This window comes from Myotis nattereri (genome assembly GCF_964212035.1).
Source record: "Myotis nattereri genome assembly, chromosome: 16".
NCBI classification, from domain to species: Eukaryota; Metazoa; Chordata; class Mammalia; order Chiroptera; family Vespertilionidae; genus Myotis; species Myotis nattereri.
This window is the reverse complement of record NC_138091.1, coordinates 4,865,745-4,893,195: the sequence shown is the minus strand read 5'-3', so window position 1 is coordinate 4,893,195 and position 27,451 is coordinate 4,865,745. Positions and strand designations below refer to the sequence as shown.

General features: G+C 46.9%; 1 protein-coding gene across 2 annotated transcripts in view; it reads right to left on the bottom strand.

The window, feature by feature from the left end:
• SPECC1 (sperm antigen with calponin homology and coiled-coil domains 1) overlaps window positions 1–27,451 on the bottom strand; it is a 247,101-nt gene that overhangs the window by 142,622 nt on the left and 77,028 nt on the right. Inside the window, exon 1 of one of the 2 annotated variants that reach the window (XM_081110788.1) lies at window positions 12,300–12,531. The exons of the other annotated variant lie outside the window; for it this stretch is intronic. Within the exon in view, the coding sequence (XP_080966914.1) occupies window positions 12,300–12,339 (40 nt within the window). The 5' untranslated portion in view covers window positions 12,340–12,531. Of the gene's footprint in view, window positions 1–12,299; window positions 12,532–27,451 lie in introns of those variants that run through there. 2 annotated transcript variants of the gene reach the window in all.

The window sequence follows — 27,451 nt, the reverse complement described above, 5'->3', positions numbered from 1 at the left end:
CCACTGCAGATCCTTGGAAAACTAACTACAGAATGCACTCACTTAACGGAGGAGCTTCCCCAGCTCCTAAATGCTGACCTTTTCCTGTGGACCCCAAAGGATGTCTATTTTGGCCACTCCGTGGGAAGCCGTGGAGCTCGGGCTGTGCTTTGAAAAACCCAAGAAAACACAAATCTGTGTCAGCATTCCCTCCAATGCGACCCAGTGCTGTCCTTGGGGCAAAAGGCCTCTAGTGGATACCAGGGAACGGAGGGGAGGCCATGGAAAGCTATGATGCCACCCGTCTGTGAAGGTTGCCCAGGGTCCAGGTGCACATACAAACTGATCACGGAAAGACGACCAGCTTCCTTCAGATGGACAGTTCCTACCTGAGACTGCACAGCTGCCTGGACAGAAAAGCAAGGCCCTGCTGTTCTGTTTACAAGAGGGTTAGGCTCATGGCTCCCGCGTCATTGCAACCTTCTTTACTGATCACATCAGACGTCATCCAAAATACCTGAGTGCTTGAAAACCTTCAGATAAGAGAATCCCTTGGATTATAAAAACTGTAGGGGAAAAGGTTTCAAAACATTGTATTCCATAATACTAAAAATGCTTTATTCTATAGTTGAGTCACCTTCTGAAGAAATATATGAAACCTGAAAAAAAAAGAAAGAAAAGAAAAAGGAGATGATGATAGAACCAGCGGCTGCATAGTCACTTGAAGGCAGAGGGAGAGAAAATGCTGGTGGCCTTTAGAACTGGAAAAGGCAAGGAACGATTCACCCTGAGTCCCCAGAAGGAACACAGCCCTGCCAACACCTTGACTTTTAACCTTTGAAACTGTGAGGTGATAAATGTGTATTGTTTTCAGCCAGGGAGTTGGTGGTGATTTGTTACAGCAATAATAGGAAAACAATACACGCCCTGACTATACCAAGAGCACCTGGGCAGAGGGGCGGTGAGTTGTGGTCACTACTTCATTGAAAATGACTGAAAGGAAGTAGGAACATGAGAGGCAGGAAGAGCAAGGAAAGGAACGGAGTTAACAGTTGTTAATTTATTTACTAACTTTTTTTTACACTTATTACCTTCTGGGCATTGTTCTGAGAACTCCTTCAAGGAAGTTATTATCCCCACTTTACAGAGGAGAGGAATAAAGCAAGAAATTAAGAAACAGCTGGTAAACAAGGGGCCAGGCATTGAGTGCAGGAATTCTGCTCCAGGGCCCTGCTGTTAAATGTAAGAAGAAAATTTTATACACCGAGGAGTTTGCAGAAATTTGGACATTTACATGAACCCAGGAGACTCAACAGTGTTTAAGTCAGGCTGGCTTTATTAAGGGAATATGCTGTATTCCATGTGCCATGCTCTGTGGGATCCCGTTTTCTGCGTAGCCTGATTCACATCTGGAGTCAAATCCCTCGGCATGATGCAGACATGATGCGGACGGGAGTTTAAAGGCTGTGGAATGCTGCCCTGCAGGCTACCTTCCTGTGCATCCCGCACACCTCCCACCCCATCCGGTGGAGGCCCAGAGAGGCCCCTGCACCAGGAGGAGAGAAGCCCAGCACCTGTCCAAAGACCATGGTTCCTTCTGGCCAGGAACACTGGTGGGATGAGGGGGTGACAGGCTGGCAGCAGCACTAAACTCCGGGAGCACTTCAGTCCTGATTCCCAGATCCCTCGGCAAGGCAGTGGGTTAAACAGATGGAAAGTCCCCCACCCATATTTTCAATGAGATTGAAAAGAAAAACTTCTACAGGAAGAGGGGAAACTTGGCATCAGCAGAGATGGCTTTCACATGCAAAACACTGATGACCAGCAACACCCAGTTGGCGGATTAGAAGACCAACTAAGGACTTTCACTCAATTCTGAGAAAAAGAATAGTGTGATGATACCATGTTACTGTTGTTTTCATTAAAAGACATGGAGGAAGAACAGAAGGATCCAATATAAGTTTGATAGAAAGCCAGACGGTAAGAAGAAAGCAATGGTGCGGGGGGGGGGGGGGGGGGTTAATGGGGGGGATGAGGACACATTTGTAATACCTTAACTAATAATAAAAAATAAAAAAGGAGAAAGCAATGGGAGAAACTTAACCTGAGGTAAAGCAATGGATTTAAAGACTTAAAGGGCATCACCAATTACCAGGCAAAACTAATGAAGAGGAATTCGCACTCCGACTGAATTCCAAGCACCAGGCTGACTTAGAGCAGATGTTCTCCGACCAGAGGCGAGGGTGAGGGGTCCTGACAATCTGGTGACGGTTTTAGAGGCAGGCCCAGGGATGCCTACATCCTGCCTGGGGCTCAACCCTCCTCTCCACGGGCTCCAGACCGGAGGTGCTGCCCATGAACAAGTCCCACCGGACACTTCACGCTGGAAGGAGCACCTCACTGACAGCCGGCCAGGGCCTCCCGCCAGCGCTGAGCAGAATGCAGGGAGGACCAAGACCTTCAAGAGGCCTAGAAAAGAAACTTTCTCTACTGTACTCACAGCAACTTCTGACTCCAAGCGTGTGGGTTTTCCCTGCACTGACCGATTCCCCAGCTCTCTGGACACCAACTGGGTGTCCTCCAGTCCATTCTGACCGCCCGAGTCATGGCAAGGGAAGGAGGCAGTCCCACAGACTCCCCACCTCAGGTGCTGGTCCCAATGCCAGGCCATCATCTGTACTTCTGACCAACCAGCTATAAATCGGGGGTGGGGGGGGTCGCACAGCCTCTGCCTCAGGTTTGATAATTTGTTATAACGGCTCACAGAACCCAGAAAACAGTTCGCTTACTAGATTACGGGTTAAGGAAACAACTCAGGAACAGCCAGATGGAAAAGGGTGCACAGGGCAAGGTGTGGGGACAGCATGGCAAGTCCACGCTCTCCGCGTGCGCCACCCTCCCAGCCTCTGGGCAACCTGAAAGCTCTCCAAATCCCACTGTTCATCACTTTTATGACAGTGACATCACATAGGCATGTTTGATCAAATCACTGACCACAGATGGTTAAACTCAATATCCAAGTCCCCCTGCCCTTCCACCAGAGGCCAGGGATGGGGCGGAGGGTTCCAACTCTCTAATCACTTGGTTGGTTCCTCTGGCAACCAGCCGCCCATTCTCCAAGAGCCTAAACTCAAGTATGGTTGAAAGAGGCTCAGTGTGAGTAACAAAACACACTCCTCTTACCCGTCACTCAAATGCCAAGGGTTTTAGGAGCTCTGTGCCAGGAACTGGGGACCAAATATATATTTCACATAAATCATCACAAGGCCTCTAACGCTCACCCTCCACTCCGCAGGGCAAGCAGAGACCTAGCCTCCCCTCCCACCCAGCCACGGGCACAAAGGCCCTGAGGTCCTGGGTGAACAGGCCTGAGGGTGGCGGCAAGTAGTGGAGGGGGGTGAGTCAGGCCTGGTGCGGACCCGAGTCAGCCGGTCGGGTGCAGGCAGACCTGTGGTCGGCCCTGGAGCCAACTCCCTGAGAGTGAACTTGTTAAGGAAGAAAATACCGGGTGAGTGTTTATTTGCTTTGAGGATATCAGAATGCCTTCTTCAGGGCGAAATTCATAAAGGAAATGAAAGACTGCTGGGAAAAGGAAGAAAAAAGATTCTCCCCTGCAACCTCCCCGTGGCTGATGGGAGGAGAGAGGGGAGGTACACAGGTCTGACCCTGGGCCTCAATTTGGGGAAACGATGGAGGGCCAGCGAGCTCAAGCTCCCCTGGGACCACTGCGGGGCGACAGCATCCATTCCCGGCCTCCCGCCGCCTTCACCCGCGGAGGTACTCTCAGGGCACCCCTCAACTTTGTGCACACTAAGCTCGGTACCAGCGCCCATTTCCCTGGAAGCCACCGGAACAGTCTGTTATAACCTCAATACGTATGTGTAGCATGCTCACTTAATTATTTCACTAATCTTAAAATAATACTTCTTGTAATTTAGTCTTACTTCGTTTTAATTAGTCTTATTTTTTAAAATCAAAGGGCACAATCAACTGCCTATAGAGCCAGACAGGTAAGTAAATGTCCACGAGAGGAAAGAACTACAGGGAGTGGTGGGAAATGTGCCGTGAGAGCTCAGGCCCTGTCTAAACACGCTTACCAAGACACCGGAAGGCAACGAAGTGGACCAATCTGTGTCCCCTGGACTCACTGCATAGAGATTTCCTCAGTATGCACACAATTTTACACTTAGCTGTGCTCATTCACGTCTGCAGCAAACCTCTCATCCTGGGCCAGGACCCCGACAAGCACAGCGGGGCGGCAGTCCGCTCTCGCAAGGGTAGCATATCACCTCAGTGTCACCCAAACACCTCAGAAGTCTGAAGAGAAACTTCTTTGGAAATAATGGTCACTGACCATTTCCCCTAAATGTGAAATAAGACAGAAACCCCGAGGTCAGCTCCCAGTCTGCATTCCTCTCATGCCAGGGCAAAGGCGAGACCTGCATTTTAGTTATTGTTTCCCTTTGTTTCCCGGCGCAGCTCATGCATCCTTATTTGGAAGTTTTCTCTTCGGGCCCACAAAGGGGGAAAAGACCGTCCTCTGTACAAATTCAAATGCTTTCTCGGCCAGCCCCTCCAGAGCATCCGACAGAATCCTATTCTCTGAAAGGTGGACAGGACGTCAGAGATGCAGCTCAAGTCCTTTGCCATCACGAAGACCCATCAAGGTCAAAAAAGGAGAAATGAACCTCGAATGTCTGCCTCTGGACCCAGTTTTGTCTAATATTCCAACAGTCACCGAGGGAAAATAGAATGTGTTTGTTTCATTTATTCTACTTATAATTGTGCCTCACCAGAATCTCTCTATGTATTTGGTCCCCTTCATTACACACACTCTCATTTCTAAAACACTCACATCTGACTTACAGCCTGTGGGGGTAGAGACTAAACTTTCTCAAGGGGCGACAGTGACAGTAACATTCGGAAGCCTGCCTATGAGTCCCAGCCCACCTCGCTTTCCCCCATTTCCTCTCTCCTCTGCCCACCCCACTTTCCCCTCACACATCTCTGTCTGGCCCCCTCAACCTGAATTTCTCTATTTCTCATCAACTCAGACTCTGCCCAACCAAGCCCTGGGGGTTATTCATCAGCCCCAGCAAACACAGGATCTTACCCCGGGGGAGGAGGAGGAGCCTACCGCTGGGGAAAAGGTCTACCTGGGGAGGTGACATCTGAGCTGCAGAGGCCTGAAAGGATCAGTGGGATGAACGTATAATTTATCTTTCAAAGGGCAGCACTTTTTTAAAAAAAATTTTTATTGATTTCAGAGAGGAAGGAAGAGGGAGAGAGATAGAAACATCAATGATGAGAGAGAATCATTGACTGGCTGCCTCCTGCGTGCCCCACACTGGGTATCGAGCCCGCAACCCGGGCATGTGCCCTCACCGGGAATCGAACCATGACCTCCTGGTTCATAGGTCGACACCCAACCACTGAGCCAGGCCAGCGGGGCAAGGGCAGCACTTTTAAGAGTAAAAATAATGGGCGTTAATTGACCCCAATTGATGGGACACCCCGGACAAAATGGTTTTATGTTCAAGCTACAGAGGAGTCAGCTGTCAGGTTCTGTGCCGGGAGCATCCCTGCAAAGGGCCAGGAGGAGGAGCATGGTGTGGTCCACAGACACAGAGACCTGAGCATCTCCGGGGAGCGCTAAGGCAGGAACCACGTGTCAGGGCACAAGTGTACAGCCGCTCAGCTACCTGAGATGCTGTCACTAACAGGAACAAGAGGTCTCCAGAGAAGCTAAAACCTTCACACCCTTTCATTATTAGAAGCACTTCTGGCTTAACACTCAATTCTGGCAGCTTTAGTTACTGCTTTCTAGGCTCAGGGGAACAGATTAGAGGCAGCAGGTGACAGAGAAAGAAGCCCAGAATCTGACAAGCATATGACCCCAGTGTGGACACAGCCATCAGAAACGCCAGGCACCCCAGAGTCAAGGCTGGTGACAGAACTGACAGTGATAGTGACGGTTTGAGCAATGAAAAAAATAGTAAATAAAACGGCCATGTTTGTAATACTTTAAGAACTCTTTTGTATCTGAAATGGTTAGCAGAAGGCTCTGGATACCAGAATTTTTTATAAAGGTCAAATGTACAGTTTACATGAATATGCAATCACTGATCCAATTACTGTTATTTCTTGATTTTTATTCTTCCTTCTTAATCACAATTACTGATTGAAAACCCTACCAAGGCATAATGCACAAAAGCAGAATGTCATAAAGGTGAGGATGCCAGGAAGACTTCATACAAACACACGTGCAAACAAAACACATACACGCAGCCCCTCCCCTGACCGGCCCCCATTAACCTGCAGAGATGGTTTTGACACATCTTTGGTCCCATCTGCAAGCATATGATTCCATGTAACGTTGGCACAATGTACTGTATTCAGATTGAAGGGAGAGCAGAAGAGACCTAAATAAAACTACACATTATTTTCGTAAAAGTTCTATGACCACTATGAATAGGTTCTTTGTTTATCTGTTGATAAATCAGAAAGTTAGACTACTGATAATTTACCCTTCCAAGGTTTTTTGTTTTTTTGCTTTTTTTTAAATTTGGCTACTGGTGCTAGAGAGAAAAGCAAGAGCAATTAGAGGAAGGAGATGAATTCTTTGGCAGACAAAACAAAGGGGATTTTCAAGGGCTTTGGGGGTTGTTGGCACTAGTGCTTTATTAGATATAGTTTCAGGTCAAAACTTATGACTACTTTTTATGAAAGTTTTATCATAATCCCTAATCTAACCCTTATCCATAATTAGGTTTAATTTGGAACACGTGCCTGGAAATTAGAGGAAGAATAGAGTGAAGAAGAAAATACCAATTTTTCTGAAGTAACAGAGCAAGGGTTAAAAAATAAGCAGAGGCAGGGGATGGTGATACGAGCTGTGAGAGACAGAGGGACATGCGATGGTGGGCTGTGTTCAGTCCCCGAAGGGCTGAAAGGAGACAGTGAGTGGTCAAGTTCCCTGTGCCAACCCAGGAGGAGTCATTGGCCCAGGATATCTGGGTTAGATTTGCAGTGAGATGGAATGCAAAAAACTCGGTGAAAGAAGCCTTTCCCAAGTTCATAACAAATTATTTTTTTAAATTTTAAATTTTAAATATTTGGCCAACTACACTGATTTTAAAATGTCAAACCTAATTTCTGCTGAGAATTCAAAAATTTCCTGGAAATACAAGGAACACCATCAGCTTACTAAAGCCCTCCTTTCTGCTAGGGCCTCTGCAGAGTGTTAGGAGCCATGGAGATGAGTAAGACCAATAAAGATTCTCAAGTGTTCTTACTCAGCTGGAGAAGAGCCAACTCTTATTCAATGTGCAAGCAAAGGGGGTGCCGGGGGCGTGATGGCTGGGGGGAAGGTAGCAAACGCGCAGAGCATGGCAAGGGTGAAGACGCACTAACTGCTTGGGTCTGGCTGCAGGACGATTCCGTCCAAGTGCTTTGTCATGGAATGGCAAAGTCTTTAAAAGGATATACTGAAACCTCTAAAATTCTCAATGTGTTCTGCTCCTTCTATGGCTCTACAATATGAGCTGGTCTCATCTGACAGGAGCCATATATAAACATTTTTTTAAAGTATTTTATAAAAGAATTCAACAGCCTAAAATATCATACCTAACACACATTCAACAGGAAAAATCCCAGTCTCCTCCATTCCCAAAACACTCCTCTGAATTAGAAAGTTTAAAAGTTTAAAAATATTAAGTCACACTCCGAACAGCAATCAAGTCTCAACTACAACAGGAGGGCACACACAGCCCACACAACAGACACAGTTGGAGCACCCACCTCAGGTGATCGTGAGCCCACAGGACACCTACTGCACAAGGCCACTCCCCCAAGACAGGGAGATGTAACAGCTCTACCTAATGCACAGAAACAAACACAGGGAGGCAGCCAAAATGGGGAGACAAAGAAACATCCCCCAAATGAAAAAATTCACTGCTTACACACACACATACAAACTTAAGGCAAAGAGTAAGAAGCTAGTAGTGAGCTTTTCCAGCGTCAGGGCCGCACGGAGAGGATCTCTTGTGCAGGCTCGCCCTGGGTCTTCCGCAGGCCCCCGAGGGTCTTCTGCAGTCCCTGCAGGTTGGCTGCTGCAGAAGACGGCCACAGAAAACGGCCACAGCCGGGCATATGCACACGGGCCCAGCCTCATCAAGGTGAAGGGCAGCCCTTGGAGATGCCCCAGTGCACACACTGCAATACAAGCTCCTTCTGGGGAAGGAGCAATTTACCAGCGTGGACATCTCCGTCCCCGTGGAGGTGGCGGCGGTCCATCTCCGAAGCCCTGGGGGCTCACTACCAGAGATACGTGGATGAGGCTTCCAAGGAGCTCAAAGACATCCTTATCCAGTGTGACCAGACCCTGCTGGTAGCTGATCTCCGTCACTGTGAACGCAAAAAGCTGGGGGGGAAGGGGGGGAGGGGTCCTGGTGGCTGTGCTCACTACCAGAAATCCTACAGATAAGCCTATCTGGGTTCACCTTTGTAACAAACAATGGTTGTGGAAAAAAATAAAAGAAGAAGCTAGCAGTGATAGTGGGGAAAATCTTCTAAGCTCACCTGCTAAGGCCTCTATAGCATACTGGCCACCTCTGTGTGAATATAAAAAGGCAAATGTGCAAAATGGCACCCTTTCCTCTGGATTGCTACAGCCTCACCTGGGCCCACTCATCCCTTTCCCAGATGCCTTTAAACAGTGCACAACCTGCACAACTGCACCCAGCAGCCTCTCTGACAAGGCAAACACTGACAACCTGGTTGGCTGCTGAAGGACTGTTAACTGGGACCTTCTAAGTAAAAGATGTGTCGTCCACACGGTCCCTCATTCATGCAAGTTTTCGTATCTTTCACTTGATCCGTTTCTCTTGTCCATTCTACAATACAGAGCCAGTCACAATGACCCAATGCAGAGAATCGCAATCACCACCAAAGAGGAATCTTGCTGCTACCACAGCCAATACCAGGGCTAGAAAAGAGACCGGGGCTGGGAACTTGCCTTCTGCCTCAGGTGCGGCCAGAGGGGCTGAGGCGCTCCCACCAGGAAGAGATTGGGCAATTCCAACTCTTTTAAGCAAAAAGAGGGTGGGGGAGACTGAAGATGAGGATTTTACCTCAATTACCCTTTAAATAGACCACCACCACCCCTGCCCAAGCAACTGAGGTCGTGGGGATGCCGCCATGAGGCGTGCCACCTGGATCTCTGTTCATGAAAGAATGTGGCCTTCAGCTGCAGGGACTGCAGTTAGTGCCACGGGATCCTAGGACTCCACCTGCCTTTGAGCTGAAGGCACATTCTTTCCAGGCAGCCACCAGCTGTGACTGACCACAGCAAGAGGACAGGACTGACCATTTCTGCCCGACCTGGGACTCCTCTAACAGGCAGTTTGCTCTGAGGATCTCCCAGCCCAAGCCTGCTGCCTCCCCCTTTTCCTTTCAGTGTTGGATCTGCATCATGGTCTAAAGCAGCGCTCGCCAATCTCACGGACCACCGGTTGGCGACCGCTGGTCTAAAGCTTTCCTGGCCTAATTCTGCTTCCCACCCCTTTTGTCTTTCTCGGGTATTACTCTCTAATCAACCTCATTCATTCCTAATTCTGTTTAAGGGTGTCTCAAAGAACAAAACTGACACAATACAGAAACTGTGTAAAAATCAAAACGTGGTTGTGTCCTTGCCTCATCCAGCCTCCCTCCACTTACCCTTTGCCTGTACCACTAATCTTTGGGTCTCTTGCTCTGATGACCCATTGAAGCACCTGTTCTGATTCTAGTCCAAAGCATAACTGCCTCATCCCAGCCCCCACAGTACAGCAGACTGAAGACATGTTAATCTTTAACAAAACTCATTTCTAGGCTCTCACTGATGTATCCTATAGCACCTCACACAGCATTGAGAGACCAATTAAAATTATACTCACACTTTCAGCCAACTATAGCCCAGCATTTAAAGTCTTTCCTAGCCCTAGCCGTATGGCTCAGTGGCTAGAGCAGCCGTGGGCAAACTACGGCCCGCGGGCGGGATCCGGCCCGTTTGAAATGAATAAAACTAAAAAAAAAAAAAGACCATACCCTTTTATGTAATGATGTTTACTTTGAATTTATATTAGTTCACACAAACACTCCATCCATGCTTTTGTTCCGGCCCTCCGGTCCAGTTTAAGAACACATTGTGGCCCTCACGTCAAAAAGTTTGCCCACCCCTGGGTTAGAGGGTCAGCCGCGGACCAAAGGGTGGTCACGAGCAGGCACCTCAGTTGCATGCAGGCTTCTCCCTGGCCCGGCCCTTGTCGGGGCTCCTGGAGAAGGCAACCAATCGATGTGTTGTTTCTCTGTCAATCCCTCTCTCTTCCACTCTCTCTAAAAATCAATGGTGAAATATCCTCGGGTGAGGATTAAAATAAATAAATAAATAAATAAATAAATAAATACTAAATAAATAAATAAATAAATAAATAAGTCTTTCCTATGATTTTCTAATCTTATTGGCAGCGTATCAGCCGGAGTTTTCATTCTGAAGTGATATGCACTCTTTGAAAGATGCAATGAAATAAGTCACTGGCATAGAAGCCTCCTTCCCGTGTCCCACCCCGCAGAGGGCTTTAAAAAGCACAGTCACTTAGAAATCAGAACACAGCACCCAAGGAACTCTCAAAAGCCCTCGCCAGGGGACGGTCTCTTCACAAGTTCCACACAAAGGAAATAACACGCCAGGGTTCTCACAATACCAGGGCAGCTGGGTCCTAGTGAGAGGTGTTTTTAAAATGTTACATATCCTGCCCTAACCGGTTTGGCTCAGTGGATAGAGCCTCAACCTGCGGACTGAAGGGTCCCAGGTTCGATTCCGGTCAAGGGCATGTACCTTGGTTGCAGGCACATCCCCAGTGGGGAGTGTGCAGGAGGCAGCTGATCGATGTTTCCAACTTTCTATCCCTCTCCCTTCCTCTCTGTAAAAAAGTCAATAAAATATATTTTAAAAAAATAAATAAATAAATAAAATAAAATGTTACATATCCTTTACCTAATAGTTTATCACTGGGCTGTGATGACAAAGACATTATTTTGCAAATATTGGTTACTCTGCCCAAAGTTTGGATAAATGCTGCATGTTAGAGAGTCACCCCTATGTAATCTATCCCGTGGCCCCATCTGTAAAACTTTTCTTCTCAGTGTTCCCAGGTGGCGAAGTTTCTGACCCCCGTGTTGTACAGTCCAATGTACCCCAACTGCCAGGATGCACCACCTCAGCCCAGCCCGGCCCCAAGGACGGGGCCAGCTGAAGCTCAGGCCCAAGGTCGTCAGCACAAAACTGTTCCCAATTCAAGGAATACGTCGCTTGGACTAATCGCTCCAACTCTCAGAACCTCATTTCCTCGTTCGAATTCAAATGTAAAAGTTACCCCCTTGAAAAATGTTCCCGAATCTGGCCCTGTCACAGGGACGCAGTACCTGTCACCTGCCAGCCCGGAGCCCGGGACCCGGGACCCAGCACCCGGGACCCAGCACCCGGTGGACCCTCTCTCCCCAGTCAGCCACCATGCAATGTTTTTTAGGCTAAATTAAAGCCCATTTGTCTCATGTGACCGCACATAAATGTTCCGCTTTGTTTTTAAGTGCAACCCGTGGTTTCCAGCATCTCAATCTGTGCTGGAGGCCAGGACGAAGACTAGAGCCCAGCTGACTCCACGCGCTCGCTCCGTTTCCGCGGGAGGGGAAGCGGAGGTGAGGCGCCGCGATAAGCACGGGCTCCGCGGAAAACCCGCCTCGGTCAGCCCCGGTCGGACCCCGAGCAGCAGCTGCGGCCGGGTCCCCCCCGCCCCCCCGCGGGCTCCAGAAAGCGGGCGACACGCGAACGATGCGCTGCGAAACGGACAATGAGCCCGAGACGCCGCCAAGCCCTACTTTCCGCGGTAACACTAGAAAGTCTGCAAGAACCGCCGACACGCGGACGGGAGACCTCGCCCGGGCGCAGGCAGGGGGCCGGCGGAGTCCACCCCCGGAGCCACCGGCACCCGCCCCCTCCCCGCCCGCCCGCCCGGCCCGGGCACGGCCACGAACCAGGCTCCTTCCCGCCGCGCCCGGGCCGGACCGGGCTCCAGGTCCTGTTTACGGGAGTGGCATTTCCTGGTCGCGGGCAGCGCAGGTAAGTCCCAAGCCCACCGGCGCGCTCCGAGGCCAGGCTCCGGCCCGGCAACTTCATCGCTCCGCTCGCCCGGCGCCGCGAGCTGGGGCTGCGCCGCCGGGCGCGGTGGGGGAAGGGCGCGCCGGGGAGGGGGCGCGGCGCGACCCCCGCCGCCCGCACTGACCTGGCTCGGGGTCCTCGGGCCGCCCCGGGTGGTTGCCCATGCTCAGCCGACTCGGCGGCGGCCGGCTGGCCGGCCTCGGACCCTGTCCCCCGCGCGGCGGCTCAAGCCGGCTCCCGCGGACCAGGCGGCCGCGTCCGGCGGGTCCGCTCCAGTCAAAGAAAGGGCCGGGCGCCTTCCAGTTCCCGGCGGCCGCTCGCCCGGCGGCTCCGGGCGCGCAGGACAGCCCCGCCCCCTCATCTGCATTCTGCCCGCCCACTTCGGTCCACACCGCCCGTCGGGCGCGCGCCGCCCGCCTCATCTGCATACCGCCCGCCCACCTCATCTGCATATCTCTCAGGCGAGTCCGGAGTCCCCTCCAGGCGTGGGAGGGACGCCCAGCTGACCGACTCCGGGCCTCGGGGCAGCGCTGAGAACCGCGGAGGGACGAGGCTGGAAAAACCCCACTGCGCGAGGCTGACGCCAAGTGACACCTGAAAGGCAAAACCCTGCGCGAACAAAAATACCTGGGGTTGGCACAGGACAGGCGCTTCATAACTATTTTGGGGGTAAATGAGTAAATGGACGTACAAGCAACTCTTGAGGAGGAGGAGGTGAAGAAAACGCTTTAACAAAGACTTGCTGATTATCCAAGATGAATACTACGGCTAATAAAAATGCATACCAATCCTAAGTGGTAACTGTTTTGCTGCTATCAGCAATGACTAACTTATGGAAATTACCCTGAACAGCTTTCATAGTTAATTTCACAGTAAAAACACAACTAACCAAATCTTGCTGTGAAAAACATGTAATAAAATCATGTGGAATGGCTGGTTCTACCTCCTGCATCACTTGAACACTGGTCCATTCTCTGTTCTCATCTTCCCCCGGAGTGCCCTAATGCTCAGCCATCTCTACCCAACTTGGTCATCTCTTCTCTAACTTGGCCATCACATCCGACCTGTAGCTCTTAAATACCACTTTCGTATCTTCAGTCCTCTCTTCTGAAATCCAGATTCATTTACCCAACTACCTTCTTGACACTCCACTTAAATGTCTTGATAGGCATCTCCAATTTAACTGGAACAAAACCAAATTCTTGATTCTTCTCCCACAGATGTTTCACACAGTCTTCTCCACCTCCATAAATGGAATGTATATCGTAAATGCCATCATATCTCAGCACTTCTTGCCACTTCCACTGCTACCACCTAGTCCCGTGGTCGGCAAACTGCAGCTCGCGAGCCACATGCGGCTCTTTGGCCCCTTGAGTGTGGCTCTTCCTAAGCCTTAGGAGTGCTCTAAGTTAATAACAATGTACCTACCTATATAGTTTAAGCTTAAAAACTTTGGCTCTCAAAAGAAATTTCAATCGTTGTACTGTTGATATTTGGCTCTGTTGACTAACGACTTTGCCGACCACTGCCCTAGTCCAAGCCATGGTCATCACCTCCCAGGATTTCTGCAACTGCCTCCTACCCAGCCTCCCTTCCTCTGCCCCTGCCTCTCTGTAGTCTGTTCTTCAGATAGCAGCATGATGCTTCTAAAACCTGGTCAAGTCATATCACACCTCCACTTACAACGCTCTAGTGGCTTTCTGCCTCACTGGGAGGAAAACCCAAAGCCCTCACAATGGCCTCCGAGGCCCTGAAGAACTGTCCCCACGGGCCCTCACCCCCCATCAGTGGACTCACTTTCTCCCTCTCACGTTGCTTTTGCTAAGTTGCCTTCTTGCTGTTCCTCAAATACGTGAGGCATGCTCCCACCTGAAGGCCTGGGCACTCGCTGTTCCTTCTGCCTAGAATGCTCTTCCCACACAGTTTCAATCCACATTTCATAGACCGTAGGGTTCATGCTCTCTCACTTCTGGGATCTCTGTATGAAGAGGGGCCTCTCTTGTTGCACCACATTAAATAGTAAACCAGACTCTTAATACATACATTTCTCTGCTTTGTTGAGCTCCATGGCATTTATCACCATTTAGTATACTACATATTTACTTGTTTACTGGTTTATTGTCTCTCCTCTAGAGTACAAATTTCATGAGAACTACAGGCTTCCTCTCAAAGATGCCCATGTCTGGCTTGGATTCCTATGGCAACCAAAGCTGCCACCTCCAGCTTGGTACCTACATCAATAAGTGTCTTTATAGCTGTATCACTGCTGAGAGAGATGTTGGAAAGATAATCACCATCAATCAGTTAACACTGGTCGCTTCTGAGAGTTGGTGTTCTGGATCATACTTTAACTTTCTTTGTACTTTTCCATGCCTTAGAGGGGCTTAAATATCTGTTTTGTACATGACACTACTCAAAAGGAGGGAGGAAACCTCAACTTTCTTTTTTTTTAATATTTTTTTACGGATTTCAGAGAGGAAGGCAGAGGGAGAGAGATAGAAACATCAATGATGAGAGAGAATCATTGACCGGCTGCCTCCTGCATGACCCCCACTGGGGATCGAGCCCACAACCCGGGCATTTACCCTTGGCTGGAATCAAACCCAGGACCCTTCAGTCCACAGGCCGATACTCTATCCACTGAGCCAAACCAGCCAGGGCCCTTAACTTTCTTAATAGCCAAAGGCCAACTTGCTAAACAGAGACTAAGTTCACACAAAGAAAAACAAAGACACTTAAATGTGGGAAGAAAGACTAAGAGAGGGTAACGAAGTTTAGCACCTTACTCACATGAACCGTTCTTCAGGCAGATAGCGTGTATATTGCTAAAACACTCCGATGCTGGGAAAGCGACAGAGAAGGCAAGGGAGGATCACAGCAGCAGGTTCATGGTGCTGGCGCTGGCGGCGAAACAGGCAGTGGCTGGCAATGGCCGAGGCACCTTATGGGGTGATGGGAATGCTCTGAAACTTAGCTGTGGATAGTTATAACTCAGTAAATTTACTAAAAGTATTGGATAGCACATTTTAAATGGGTGAATTTTATGACAAGTTATACTTCAATAAAGCTGTGGTTTTTTTTCTTAAGTCAAGAGAGATATAGTGGGGCCTTGACTTACGAGTGTCCGACTAACGAGTTTTTTGAGATACCAGCTATCTCTCTGCCGATCGTTTGCATTGAGTTGATAGAGTAATTTGAGTTAACGAGCTCCTTAACGAGCTCAGTCTCTGAACAAATTAAACTCGTAAGTCAAGGCCCCACTGTATATGAATAAGACTCCAAGATCATGTATTATTTCTGAACTAAAAGGAGCCCCAGCCCCACTCCAAATCAGTGAGTACGAATGAAGTCTGCGGGGCGGGGGAGCTCACTGCCAGGAATCAAGACCAGAAAGACAAGGGCTTTGAAGAAGATGAGATTAAGGGAAAAAGAGAAACATCAGCCACGCTCAGGATGTGCTGGCTTCTTGAATGTGCTGCCAGCAGGTCCAACAAACTGGGTTCCGCCCAAAGCAAGAAACTCCTAGGGCGGGAAACAGAACCAGTGCAGGCGGGCATGGGAAGCATCGGAAGAGAAATCCGAAGGCAGCGCTAAGGGGTGCTCCGAAAGGACAAAGCACGGCCTGTTGTGGGGTCCAGGCAGGCTTGCTCGGGGAGGTGCTGCCCAGCTGGCCCTTTCGGGCTGACCAGCCTCTGTCAGCGTCCAAGGGCAGAGGGGCCGGGGCGGAGGGCGGGCGGTGCCAGGCACGGACATGCGCATCCTGGACACGCAGGCCCCAGCAGCAGGGCCCTGTCTTTGTTCAGCAGAGTGAACAAGGGCTTGATTGTGGAAGAGTCCGGAATGTGTTCAAAGAACCAGCCGCCGGAGCCCAGGACGGGAGCGCCAGGCACGAGCAGGAGCCTGAGGGCCGCAGTGGGGTCTTGCTGGGCAAGGCCGAGGTTCGCTCATGCTTCTCACCCAGTGAGGACGGCCCGGAGGGGTGTGAGCCGGGCAGTGGCCTGAGGAAAACTGTGATTTAGAAAAATCACTCCGGTAATACAAACCCTGCGCTCTTCCACACCCTCTACCTAACATTTTACAGAAAACCAAACTAACCAACACACCCACTTCAATAAGATGTGCTGATAACGCCTGGGAGGAGCCTACCGGTGGGACATCTGTGCGCCTGCTCCCACCATTCGGGCTGTCTGCTCAAGAAGAGTCAGGTGTATTTGTTCCAAGCCTGTTACGCTAATCGTACTAATGATTTTATTTACATCACTTAATTACTATGTAAACGAATGAAATAGGAGCACAAAGAGAGACACGGTTTCTTCAAAAGCCACGCTGCAGACTTTGAAAAGACGCAGTGAAGACGAGTCATTGAAAAAGGTGTGAGGCAAGAAGCAACTGTAAGGATTAGGGGAATATTTGTAAACACGGGAAAGGATTCTGCACGGTCTTCTTCTGAAGGACACAAGTTCTTGCTCCTGTTGAGAGAAACTAAAACTGAAAGTCATGGCAGAGGTATCACACGCGTGGAAAGACGTTAGGGAACCCCAAGCAACAGGTCTGCTTTAAGAAAATGCCGAGGCCCTAGAACTGAAGATGGGTGCGTGAACACTTGCATGTTTTAGGTGAAAATAAAGTGTTTAAAGTACATGTTACATTTTTAGGATTCCCTGATTTAACTAACGTTGCCCAATAGCAGCGCCCCTCCAAAAGGAAGCCGCTGGCTGTAGGCGAGGGATGCAATGCTGGTGGGCTAGGGGAACCCAGAGGAGAGGAAAAGGCGTGGAAAAGATGTGGCTGGAAAAGGCAATTACACATTAAAGGAAGGGAAGCTGACAACATGGCAAGAGAATTTTTCTGGGTGACGAAAAGTGGCACTGCAGTCACGCTCTGAGTCCAGGTGCTACAGGAAGCAGGTGAGCAACCCTGCAATGAGGGTGGTGAGTTTCATTTAGACAAATCCAAGGAGAGAGCAATGGAAACTCCAGAGGAGCAGAAGCTGAAGCTGCCATTGTTTTGTTAATTGCTGCATCCCTAGCACCTAGAAAAAGCTTGGAAAAGACAGACACTCTAACTTCTTGAAAGGAATGAATGGATGCACGCACATGCAGAATATCCACAGGCATTTCCAGCAAATAGTTGGAGTGTTTCCAGAATGCAGGGTGCAAGTTGGGGCAGAGGTGCGGGTTTGAGAGTAATCAGGAACCTTGTCTACCCTGTAATCCTAGGGCCTGAAATAGTGGCTCCCACATGGAAGGAGACAAGAGAAGATGTCAAAGAAAAGGTCTTTGACCTTCACAGCAATGCCTTAAGGGTCGGAAAGGACTTTAAGAAGATCTTCTGATCCTATCACCCTACCTCTGCACCACAGAGCTGTTCAGCTTAGAATGGGTATTTCCCTAGCAATAGTGGGAAATTCTTTCCTACAGCAACACACCTCTCTGAACTTCTGTGGCTATTAGAACATTCTTCCATATATTATGCCAAAGCCTGGCCCTAATGTTAATACTTGGAACCAAAAGGAAAAGTTTAATTTTTTTTTTTTTAATCCTCACCCAAGAATATTTTTCCATTGACTTTTAGAGAGAGAGAGGAAGGGCAAGGGAGAGACAGAGACACATTGATTGGTTGCCTCCATCACGCACCCTGACCAGGGCTGGGGATCGAGCCTGCGACCGAGGTACGTGCACTTAACTGGAATCAAACATGGGACCCTTCAGTCCACGGGCTGACACTCCATCCACTGAGCCAAACAGGCCAGGGAGGAAAAAGTTTACTTTTGACCAGAAAAGGAATTGGTTGACAAAGTGATAACTTTGGAAGAAAAAAACATGTCATGTTAGGAAAGCAAAGCTGAAGGAGTCTGAATAAAATGCCCCAGCATCTAAAGCAGGTAGATTTTCTTAAATATGTTTAGAGAGAGAGAAGCCTCTATGTTAGAAGCATTGACCGATTGCCCTCCCCTGTCCCTGCTGAGCCACACCGGCCAGGGTGGATTTTCGTTTTAATTGCTGTAATTCCTAAGTAGGAGATTCTGTTTAGGAAGATGGTTTGAGATGAAAACCACATTTTATAAAAGTATCTACATGTCAGCTTCTGCTCTTGGTTGCTCACATATGCCATTTCATTTCATCCTCCAACTCCTGAGCGGAGTGTCTTACAGACACAGAACACACTCAGAGAGGCTCACGGCTTGCCGGTCACACAGGCTGCTTCTCCAAGGTGGAGATCTGACCCCATGAACAATGGGCACTGATGGGGCTGGGCTCCTGCAGCCGCAGGGTGGCGGCACAGGTGTCCTCGGTGTGCTTAGGCAGACGGAGGGCATGTCTAAACACTAAAAAAATGGCCCTCGCCGGCTTGGCTCAGTGGATAGAGCGTTGGCCTGCAGACTGAAGGGTCCCAGGTTTGATTCCGGTCAAGGGCACGTGCCCGGGTTGCAGGCTCAATCCCAATGGGGGACGTGCAGGAGGCAGCCGATCAATGATTATGTCTCATCATTGATGTTTCTATCTCTCTCTCCCTCTCCCTTCCTCTCTCTCTAAAATCAACAAAAAAATATTTTTTAAGAAAGTTTTGCCTGACAAAGACTGGCGTTGGATAGAAGAACATTTTAAAGGAATGGTTTCTAAGTGCCTACAATGACAGAAATAGTACTGGGAGCACCAAGAAAAAAATCACTGGGGACAAGCCAAACTGTTCTAGGTCTCTTTCAAATGCTTTCATTTCAAAATCCGCAGACATGGCTACTCGCAGTGGTAGCAGTGGTGGTGCGGGGACTGACTCAGGGCACAGAGCTGGGATGGGGCAGGAAGGACAGACCAAAGCGCAGCCTGTGCTTCCGCGAAGCTTTTCCTACAGTCGTGCTGTCCCCACTGACTGTGTCCAAACCTTGTTTTTTATTTCTCTGGCATCAACCCCACACACAGTTCCTCTGCACATAGATTATCAACTATATGTTAATTTAATTTATTACAAATTTCTTGATTTAATGTTCCAAAACTAATTCCCACATCATAAAATCACCACAACTGGGCTGTCTTTTGGGTTGATCAGATAGAGATAAGTATCCCATCCAAACAGCCTTAAGAAAATCTGAGCAAGTTCAGGTGGGGACAGGAGAGGTATCAACAGTACACACTTCTATTCTGACCATCTGTACTGCAATTTGCTTAGGAAAAGTATTTCCACAGTATTAAAATGATTTTTGACATGGGAATCAATCAGTGGATAGAGCGTCAGCCTGCGGACTGAAGGGTCCCAGGTTCCATTCCAGTCAAGGGCATGTACCTTGGTTGCGGGCACATCCCCAGTGCGGGGTGTGCAGGAGGTAGATTGATGTTTCTCTCTCATCGATGTTTTTAACTCTCTATCCCTCTCCCTTCCTCTCTGTAAAAAATCAATAAAAAATATATTTTAAAAAAAACAAAGTTTATATCATTACAGGCCTATCTCAAGAACAAGAGAAATCCAAAGTAAACAACCTAACATTGCATCTTAAAGAACTAGAAAAAGAACAAAAGCAACCCAAAGTCAGCAAAAGAAAGAAAATAATAAAATAGAGCAGAACTGAATGAAATAGAAAACAAAAAGATTATACAAAAAATTAATAAAAGAAAGAGCTGGTTCTTTGAAAAGATTAATAAAATTGACAACCCCCTGGCTAGACTCATTAAGGGAAAAAAGGGAAAAGATCCATATAAACAAAATCAGAAGTGAGAGAGGAGAGGTCATCACAGACCTCACAGATACACAAAGGACCATACTAGAATATTATGAAAGACTATATGCCACCAAATTCAATAAACTAGAAGAAATGGATAAGTTCCTGGAAATATATAACTTTCCTAGACTAAATCATGAAGAATTGGAAAATTGCTGTAGCCGGTTTGGCTCAGTGGATAGAGCATCAGCCTGTGGACTGAAGGGTCCTGGGTTTGATTCTGGTCAAGGGCACATGCCCAGGTTGCAGGCTCGGTCCCCAGTGGGGGGCGTGCAGGAGGCAGCCAATCAGTGATTCTCTCTCATCATTGATGTTTCTATCTCTCCCTTCCTCTCTGAAATCAATAAAAATATATTAAAAAAAAAAAAATTGGAAACTCTAAATACCTCCCAAAAAGTAAAAGTCCAGGACCAGATGGCTTTACCAGTGAATTTTACCGAATGTTCAAAGAAGGTTTAAAACATATCCTCAAACTCTTCCAAAAAAATTGAAGAAGAGGTAATACTTCCTAAGACATTCTATGAGGCCAATATAACCCTGATACCAAAACCTGGCAAAGATGATAAAAAAGGAAAACTACCGACCAATGCCTCTGATGAACACAGATGCAAAAATCCTAAACCAAACACTAGCAAATCTAATCTAACAGTACACCCACAGTTTCATACATCACGATCAAGTGGGGTTCATTCCAGGGGCACAAGGATGGTTCAACATACACAAATCAATCAATGTAATACACCACATTAACCAAAGAATGGATAAAAATCATATGATCTTATCAAGAGATGCATAAAAAGCATTTGATATGATACAACATCTATTTATGATTAAAACACTCAATAAAATGGGACTAGAAGGAAAGTACCTCAACATAATAAAGGCCATCTATGATAAACCCCCAGCTAATATACTCAATGGTGGAAACCTGAAAGCTTTTCCTCTAAGATCAGGAACAAGACAAGGCTGCCCACTCCCACCGCTCTTCTTCAGCAAAGCGCTGGAGGTCCCAGCCAGAGCCATGAGGCAAGAGAAAGAAATAAAAGGCATCCAAATAGGGAAGGAAGGAGTCAATCTGTCACTTTTTGTGGACAACATGATGCTCTATATAGAAAACACTGCAGACTCCACCAAAAAAAACTATTAGAAACAATAAATACAGTCAAGTTGCAGGATACAAAATCATTATCAATATGCAAAAAAATCCATTGCCTTCCTGTATACTAACAAAAAAACTTCAGAAAAAGAAATGAAATTAAAAAAAAAACAAAAAAAACAATCCCTTTTGCAATTGCTACCCAAAGAATATAATACCTAGGAATAAACTTAACAAAGAATGTAAAAGACCTATATACTAAAAATTACAAAGCATTATTAAAAGAGATTGAAAAAGAAACAACAAAATGGAAAAATATCCCATGCTCATAGATTGGAAGAATCACATGGTTAAAACGGCCATATTACTCAAAGCAATATACAGATTCTATGCAACCCCCAGCAAAATCCCAATGTCATTAAAAAAAAATAGAATGAGAAATCATCAGATTTGTATGGAACCACAAAAGACCCCAAATAGCCAAAGCAATCCTGAGAAAAAAGAACCAAGCTGGAGGTATCACACTACCTGACTTCAAATTATACTACAGAGCTACGTTAATCAAAACAGCACGGTATTGGCAGAAAAACAGACACGCAGATAATGGAACACAATAGAGAACCCAGCTATAAAACCACATGTACATAGACAGATAATTTTCAACAAAGGAGCCAGAAACACACAATGGAATAAAAACAGTTTCTTCAATAAATGGTGCTGAGAAAACTGGAAATCCACATGCAAACGAATGAAATTGTATTACAGTTTGTCCCCATGTACAACAATTAATTCAAAATGGATCAAAGACCTAAATATAAGACCTGAAACAATAAGTTACACAGAAGAAAATATAGGAACCAAACTTATGGATCTTGGTAGTAGAGAACATTTTATGAACTGGATCCCCAGGGCAAGGGAAGTAAAGGTAAAATAAATGAATGGGACTATTTCAAACTAAAAAGCCTCTGCACAGCAAAAGAAACAGACAACAAAACAGCAAGAAAATAAAGCAGTTAGTTACCCACAAGGGAGCTCCCTTAAGACTGTCAGCTGATTCCGCAACAGAAACATTTCAGGCCAGAAGGGTAGGCGCAAAATATTCAAAGTGGTAAAAAGCAAGGACCTACGACCAACATTACTCTAGCAAGGCTATCACTTAAAATTAAAGGAGTATTAACACAGACTTGGGCAAGGTGAAATTGGCATAGAACATTCTGTTTTTTTAACTTTTAGAAAACAGTGGGATATCAGTTTAAAATAGTGACATTCCTTTAAATCCCACATGTACTATATATTGAATCATGAGCACTTTTGTTTTCACCTGTGGGGCTACAGGAACCTCCTCTGGCCAAGTGCTTCTCCAAAAGGAATTAGTGTTCAACCCTCATCACCTGGGTACTCACCAGGTCTCGTCTCCCCAAACCCCACGGCCAGTGAGAGCAGGAAGCGGACCCTGCATCTACCCGCAACCCATCCATGAGGATCTGGATGTACCAAAAGGACCGAGAGCAGGGACTCAGACAGCTATCTGCACACCATGCTGACAGCAACGCTACGCACGGTAGCCAGGAGGTGTCGACAATACAAATGTCCGTTGATGAGTGAATGGATGAACAAAAGTGGTATGGCCATACAATGGAATATTACTCAGCCTTTTGAAACGAAGGAAATTCTAACACTTGGATGAACCTTGAATACATTATACTAAGTGAAATAAGCCGGACATTAAAGGACAATACTGCATAATTCCAATTATATGAAATACCAAGAATAGGTCAGTTCATAGAGACAGAAAGTGAAACGATGGTTAGCGGGGGCCGAGGAAGGGAGGAAGGAAGAGTTACTGTTTAATGATTAAAGTTTCAGTTTTGCCAGATGAAAAGGATTCTGGAGATGGATGTCAATGACGGTTGCACAACAATGTAAGCATGCTAATATCCCTGGGCTGCACACTTAGAAATGCTTAATATGATACATTTTACGTGCTGTTATTTTACCACAATTAAAAAATAAATCCATCAGGCTGGCAAGAATGTGGAGAGAAAGGAACCCTCGCGCACTGCTGGTGGGAACACAGACTGGTGCAGCCACTGTGGAGAACAGTATGGAGTTTCCTCAAAAAGTTAAAAATGGAACTCCCATTTGACCCAGTGATCCTACTTCTAGGAATATATCCCAAGAAAACAGAAACACCAATCAGAAAGGATATATGCTCTTCTATGTTCACAGCAGCACCATTTACAATAGCTAAGATCTGGAAACAGCCTAAGTGCCCATCAGCAGATGAGTGGATTAGAAAACTGTGGTACATCTACACAATGGAATACTATGCTGCTATAAAAAAGAAGGAACTTTTACCATTTGCAACAGCATGGATGGACCTTATGCTAAGCGAAATAAGCCAGTCGGAGAAAGATAAATATCACATGATCTCACTCACTTGTGGAATATAATGAACAACATAAACTGATGAACAAAAATAGATCCAGAGACAGAGAAACACCAACCAGACCGTCAAACCTCAGAGGGAAGGGAGGTGGGGGAGGGTTAGAGATCAACCAGAGGACTTGTATGCATGCATATTAGCATAACCCATGGACAGACACGGGGCGGTGGGGGCTTGTCCTGGGGGGTGGGAGTGGCCAGGGAGGGGTCGATGGGGGAAAAAGGAGACATATTTAATACTTGAAACAATAAGTAAATAAATACATAAATAAATCCATCAGGAGAGTTTAGTACTGTTGACTCTACACCTCAAAATAAACCCAGAACCCGACTACTGACCCCAGCTCTCCGGTTGCACCCCGTCCAGGCGCCTCCTTCCTAGTGTCCAGCATAGCCTCTGACCTGGTCTCCCCTTTCCAAATGCAGTCAGGCCGCTCTACTCGTCTGTCCTCTTCGCTCCCCCACTCCGGCCCCTCCCCCGAAGCCCAGCCTCTCTGGCCTCCTCTCCACTGTCCTCTTCCTCCGCACTCACTTGGCTGCAGCCACCCCGGCCTCCTCCTGTTCCCCGTGGGTCACCCTCGTCTACCTGGCTGACTTCCTCACCCCTTCACGTGGTGCTCATGAAGCGCCACCGACAGACAGCGCTGTCCTGTTCACTGGCGGTCCCCCCTCTTGCCTAGAACAGTGCTGGGCACTTGGTAGCCACTCAAGAATAGTTGTTGAATTACCGAATGACTAAAAGGAGCATGGTTTCCAGTCTGGTACTGAAACCTTTCTTCGGAACCAGGACTCAAAGCGGAAGAGCACAGCCGTGTCTTTGAGGAGGCTGCCATCTAGTGGCTGGATTCCTCCATCGCTCTGTGGGGGCTCAACATTTCATGTGGCCCTGAGATGTGCAGTTAATGAGGTAGCAGGGAGGACCACGGCCTATGCACAGCGACCACCCTGTCCTCTAAGACCCATGCCTATTGGGTAAGATGAGATCTACCCAAAGGATACCCGGGAGAGAAAGGGAAGAAGAACGTATCTGGGCTGTAATGCAGATCTGTTCGTAATATTGATTTTTTAAAAATCAGAGGAGTGGATGTAGAGTGGTGAAACATTGGGTGGGCTTGGGAGACAGAAAGCCAAACTCATTTGAACTTTATGAAGCCAAGTTTCCTGATCAGATGAAAATGCCACGCTCTTCAAGCTGCTGTCAGAATACAGGGAGGTAACAGGCCAGCAGAGGGGTGACAGGAAACGGGCAGCAGCTGCTCCCATGGAGCCCATGGCTGCGGCCCTGCCCCATGGCTGATGCCGACTGGCAGAGCTCAGGGCACAGCGCAAAGCTGGATACCAGAACCTAGACAGAGGCTAGAAAAGGCTTCCAGAAAGTTCACGCAGCCCCGATCAAGCAGTTCCCATACCCCCTGGGTTAGATGGTGAATTCGCACTATATGCAAGTGTGAGCAACCACAAAATTATTACCAAAAGACTGGTAATTATTGGCCAAGTGCTTCTCCAAAAGGGATTGGTGTTCAACCCTCATCACCTGGTTATGCTAATATGCATACAAGTCGTTTGGTTGATCTCTAACACCCCCCACCCCCACCTTCCCTCTGAAGTTTGACGGTCTGTTCAGTGTTTCTCTGTCTCTGGGTCTATTTTGTTCATCAATATATGTTGTTCATTATATTCCACAAGTGAGTGAGATCTGGTGATATTTATCTTTCTCCGACTGGCTTATTTCGCTTAGTATAATGCTCTCCAGGTCCATTACCATTATTCCTCTGGTACTAGATTTGACGGTTCCCCCTAAGGACAGATCAATTCTCAAGAAAGGGTGCAATACAAGCTGATGGTAGGTTTAACTATGGTGAGGTTAAAAACCACAATACTGTTTTATAATTTCATGACAAGATCCTTTTCAAAATTAATACAGTTGAAAGCACAGACAATAGCACCCATTACAGAAAACTTGTCACAAAGTCAAAACTTCAACAATACGACTGAGGGAAAGTCTTAAGCCATAAAGAAAATTCTGTCCCCAAGGAGTCTATACATAATTTATATCTTCCTTTTAACAGGAAACGAATGACATATTGCTAGCATTCTCCTCATTTTCGTTTCTTTTGTTATTTTCCTTTACAGCTGAATCTCTAGAGAATGAATATAAGTCCAGTGAGCATGCAAAGGGGGTGCCCTTTCTAACACACACGCAAAAATCATTTCCTTCGTTTCTCTGCTTTTCGTGCATGTAGAACAAAGACAAAATGTGGCCCAATGACCCCCTAACACTGCTGTACAATCGCAGGAGAGGCGGCACCTGCTACAGGGCAAGGAAAGCTGATGGGCGCTGCCATTGTATATACAGGGTGTCTGAAAAATGCATATCCAGAAGGCCCTCGGGTTACGTCAGAGATCCGTTCCTACGACGCGACGTACCGCGATTTTCACCAGAAGTCGGAACCCACCTACATAAGCACCGACGTCACTCACATGGAGCACAGACACACAGTAATGAAGTGAAACAGGAAAAAAAATTTAAAAGAAAGACAACAGCCCTAACCGTGGTGTAGTGGATAGAGCATCAACCTGCAGACTGAAGGGTCCCAGGTTCAATTCCGGTCAAGGGCATGTACCTTGGTCACGGGCACATCCCCAGTGGCGGGGTGGGTGCAGGAGGCAGCTGATGGATGTTTCCCTCTCATCAATGTTTCTGACTATCATTCTCCCTTCCTCTCTGTAAAAAAAAAAAATCAATAAAATAAATAAATAAAAGAAGGATAACAATTCCTGACCTTCACTTGTGGTAAATAAAGAATAAAAAGCATAAAGCACATATGTACATATGTTGAAATGATGGAGCTTTTGTTTTTTTATAAATAAATGGGAGATGGCGATGTAACCACGAAACGACATACGTCAAGTCTGACGTAACCTGAGGACTGTCTGTACACACATGAATAATTCTGAAGGCAGTGTTTACTAAAATAGGAAGGAAATGGACTTTTGTACATTGATTTTGTATTCTGTAACTTTACTGAATGTATTTATTGTTTCTAATAGTTTTTTGATGGAGTCTCTAGGGAGCGGTTCTCAACCTGTGGGTCGCGACCCCTTTGGCGGTCGAACGACCCTTTCACAGGGGTCGCCCTAAGACCATCCTGCATATCAGATACTTACATTACGATTCATAACAGTAGCAACATGACAGTTATGAAGTAGCAACGAAAATAATTTTATGGTTGGGTCACAACATGAGGAACTGTATTTAAAGGGCCAGAAGGTTGAGAACCACTACTCTAGGGTTTTCTAGATAAAAATCATGTCATCTGCAAAAAGTGACAATTTTACCTCTTTATTCCCAATTTGGATGCCTTTTATTTCTTTCTCTTGTCTGACTGCTCTGGCTAGGGCTGCTAGTAGTATGTTACAACAGTGGTGAGTGTGGGCATCTTTGTCTTGTTCCTGATTTTAGAGGAAAAGCTTCTATTTTTCACCACTGAGTATGCTATTAGCAGAGGGTCTGTTAATAGATGGCCTTTCTTATGTTTTGGTACTTTCCTTCTATATCCATTTTAGAGTGTTTTAATCACAAATGAATGTTGTATCTTGTAAAATGCTTTTTCTGAATCTATTGATAAGATCATACAAGTTTTATCTTTTCTTTGGTTGATGCAGTGAATCACATTGATTGATTTGTGAATGTTGAACCATCTTGTGCCCCTAGAATGAACCCCCTTTGATTGTGGTGTAGTTTTTTTTAATGTACTGTTGTATTCGAATTGCTAGTATTTTGTTGAGGATGTTTGCATCTGTGTTCATCAGAGCTATTAGTCTTTTGTTTTCTTTTTGTGTGTTATCCTTGCCAGGTTTTGGTATCCGTGTAATGCTGGCCTCATAAAATGTGTTAGGAAGTATTGCCTCTTCTTCATTTTTTTGAAGAGTTTGAGATCTTTGAATGTTTGGTAGAATTCACTAAAGAAGTCATCTTCTCCTAGACTTCTCCTTTTGGGGAGGTTTTTGATAGTTGTTT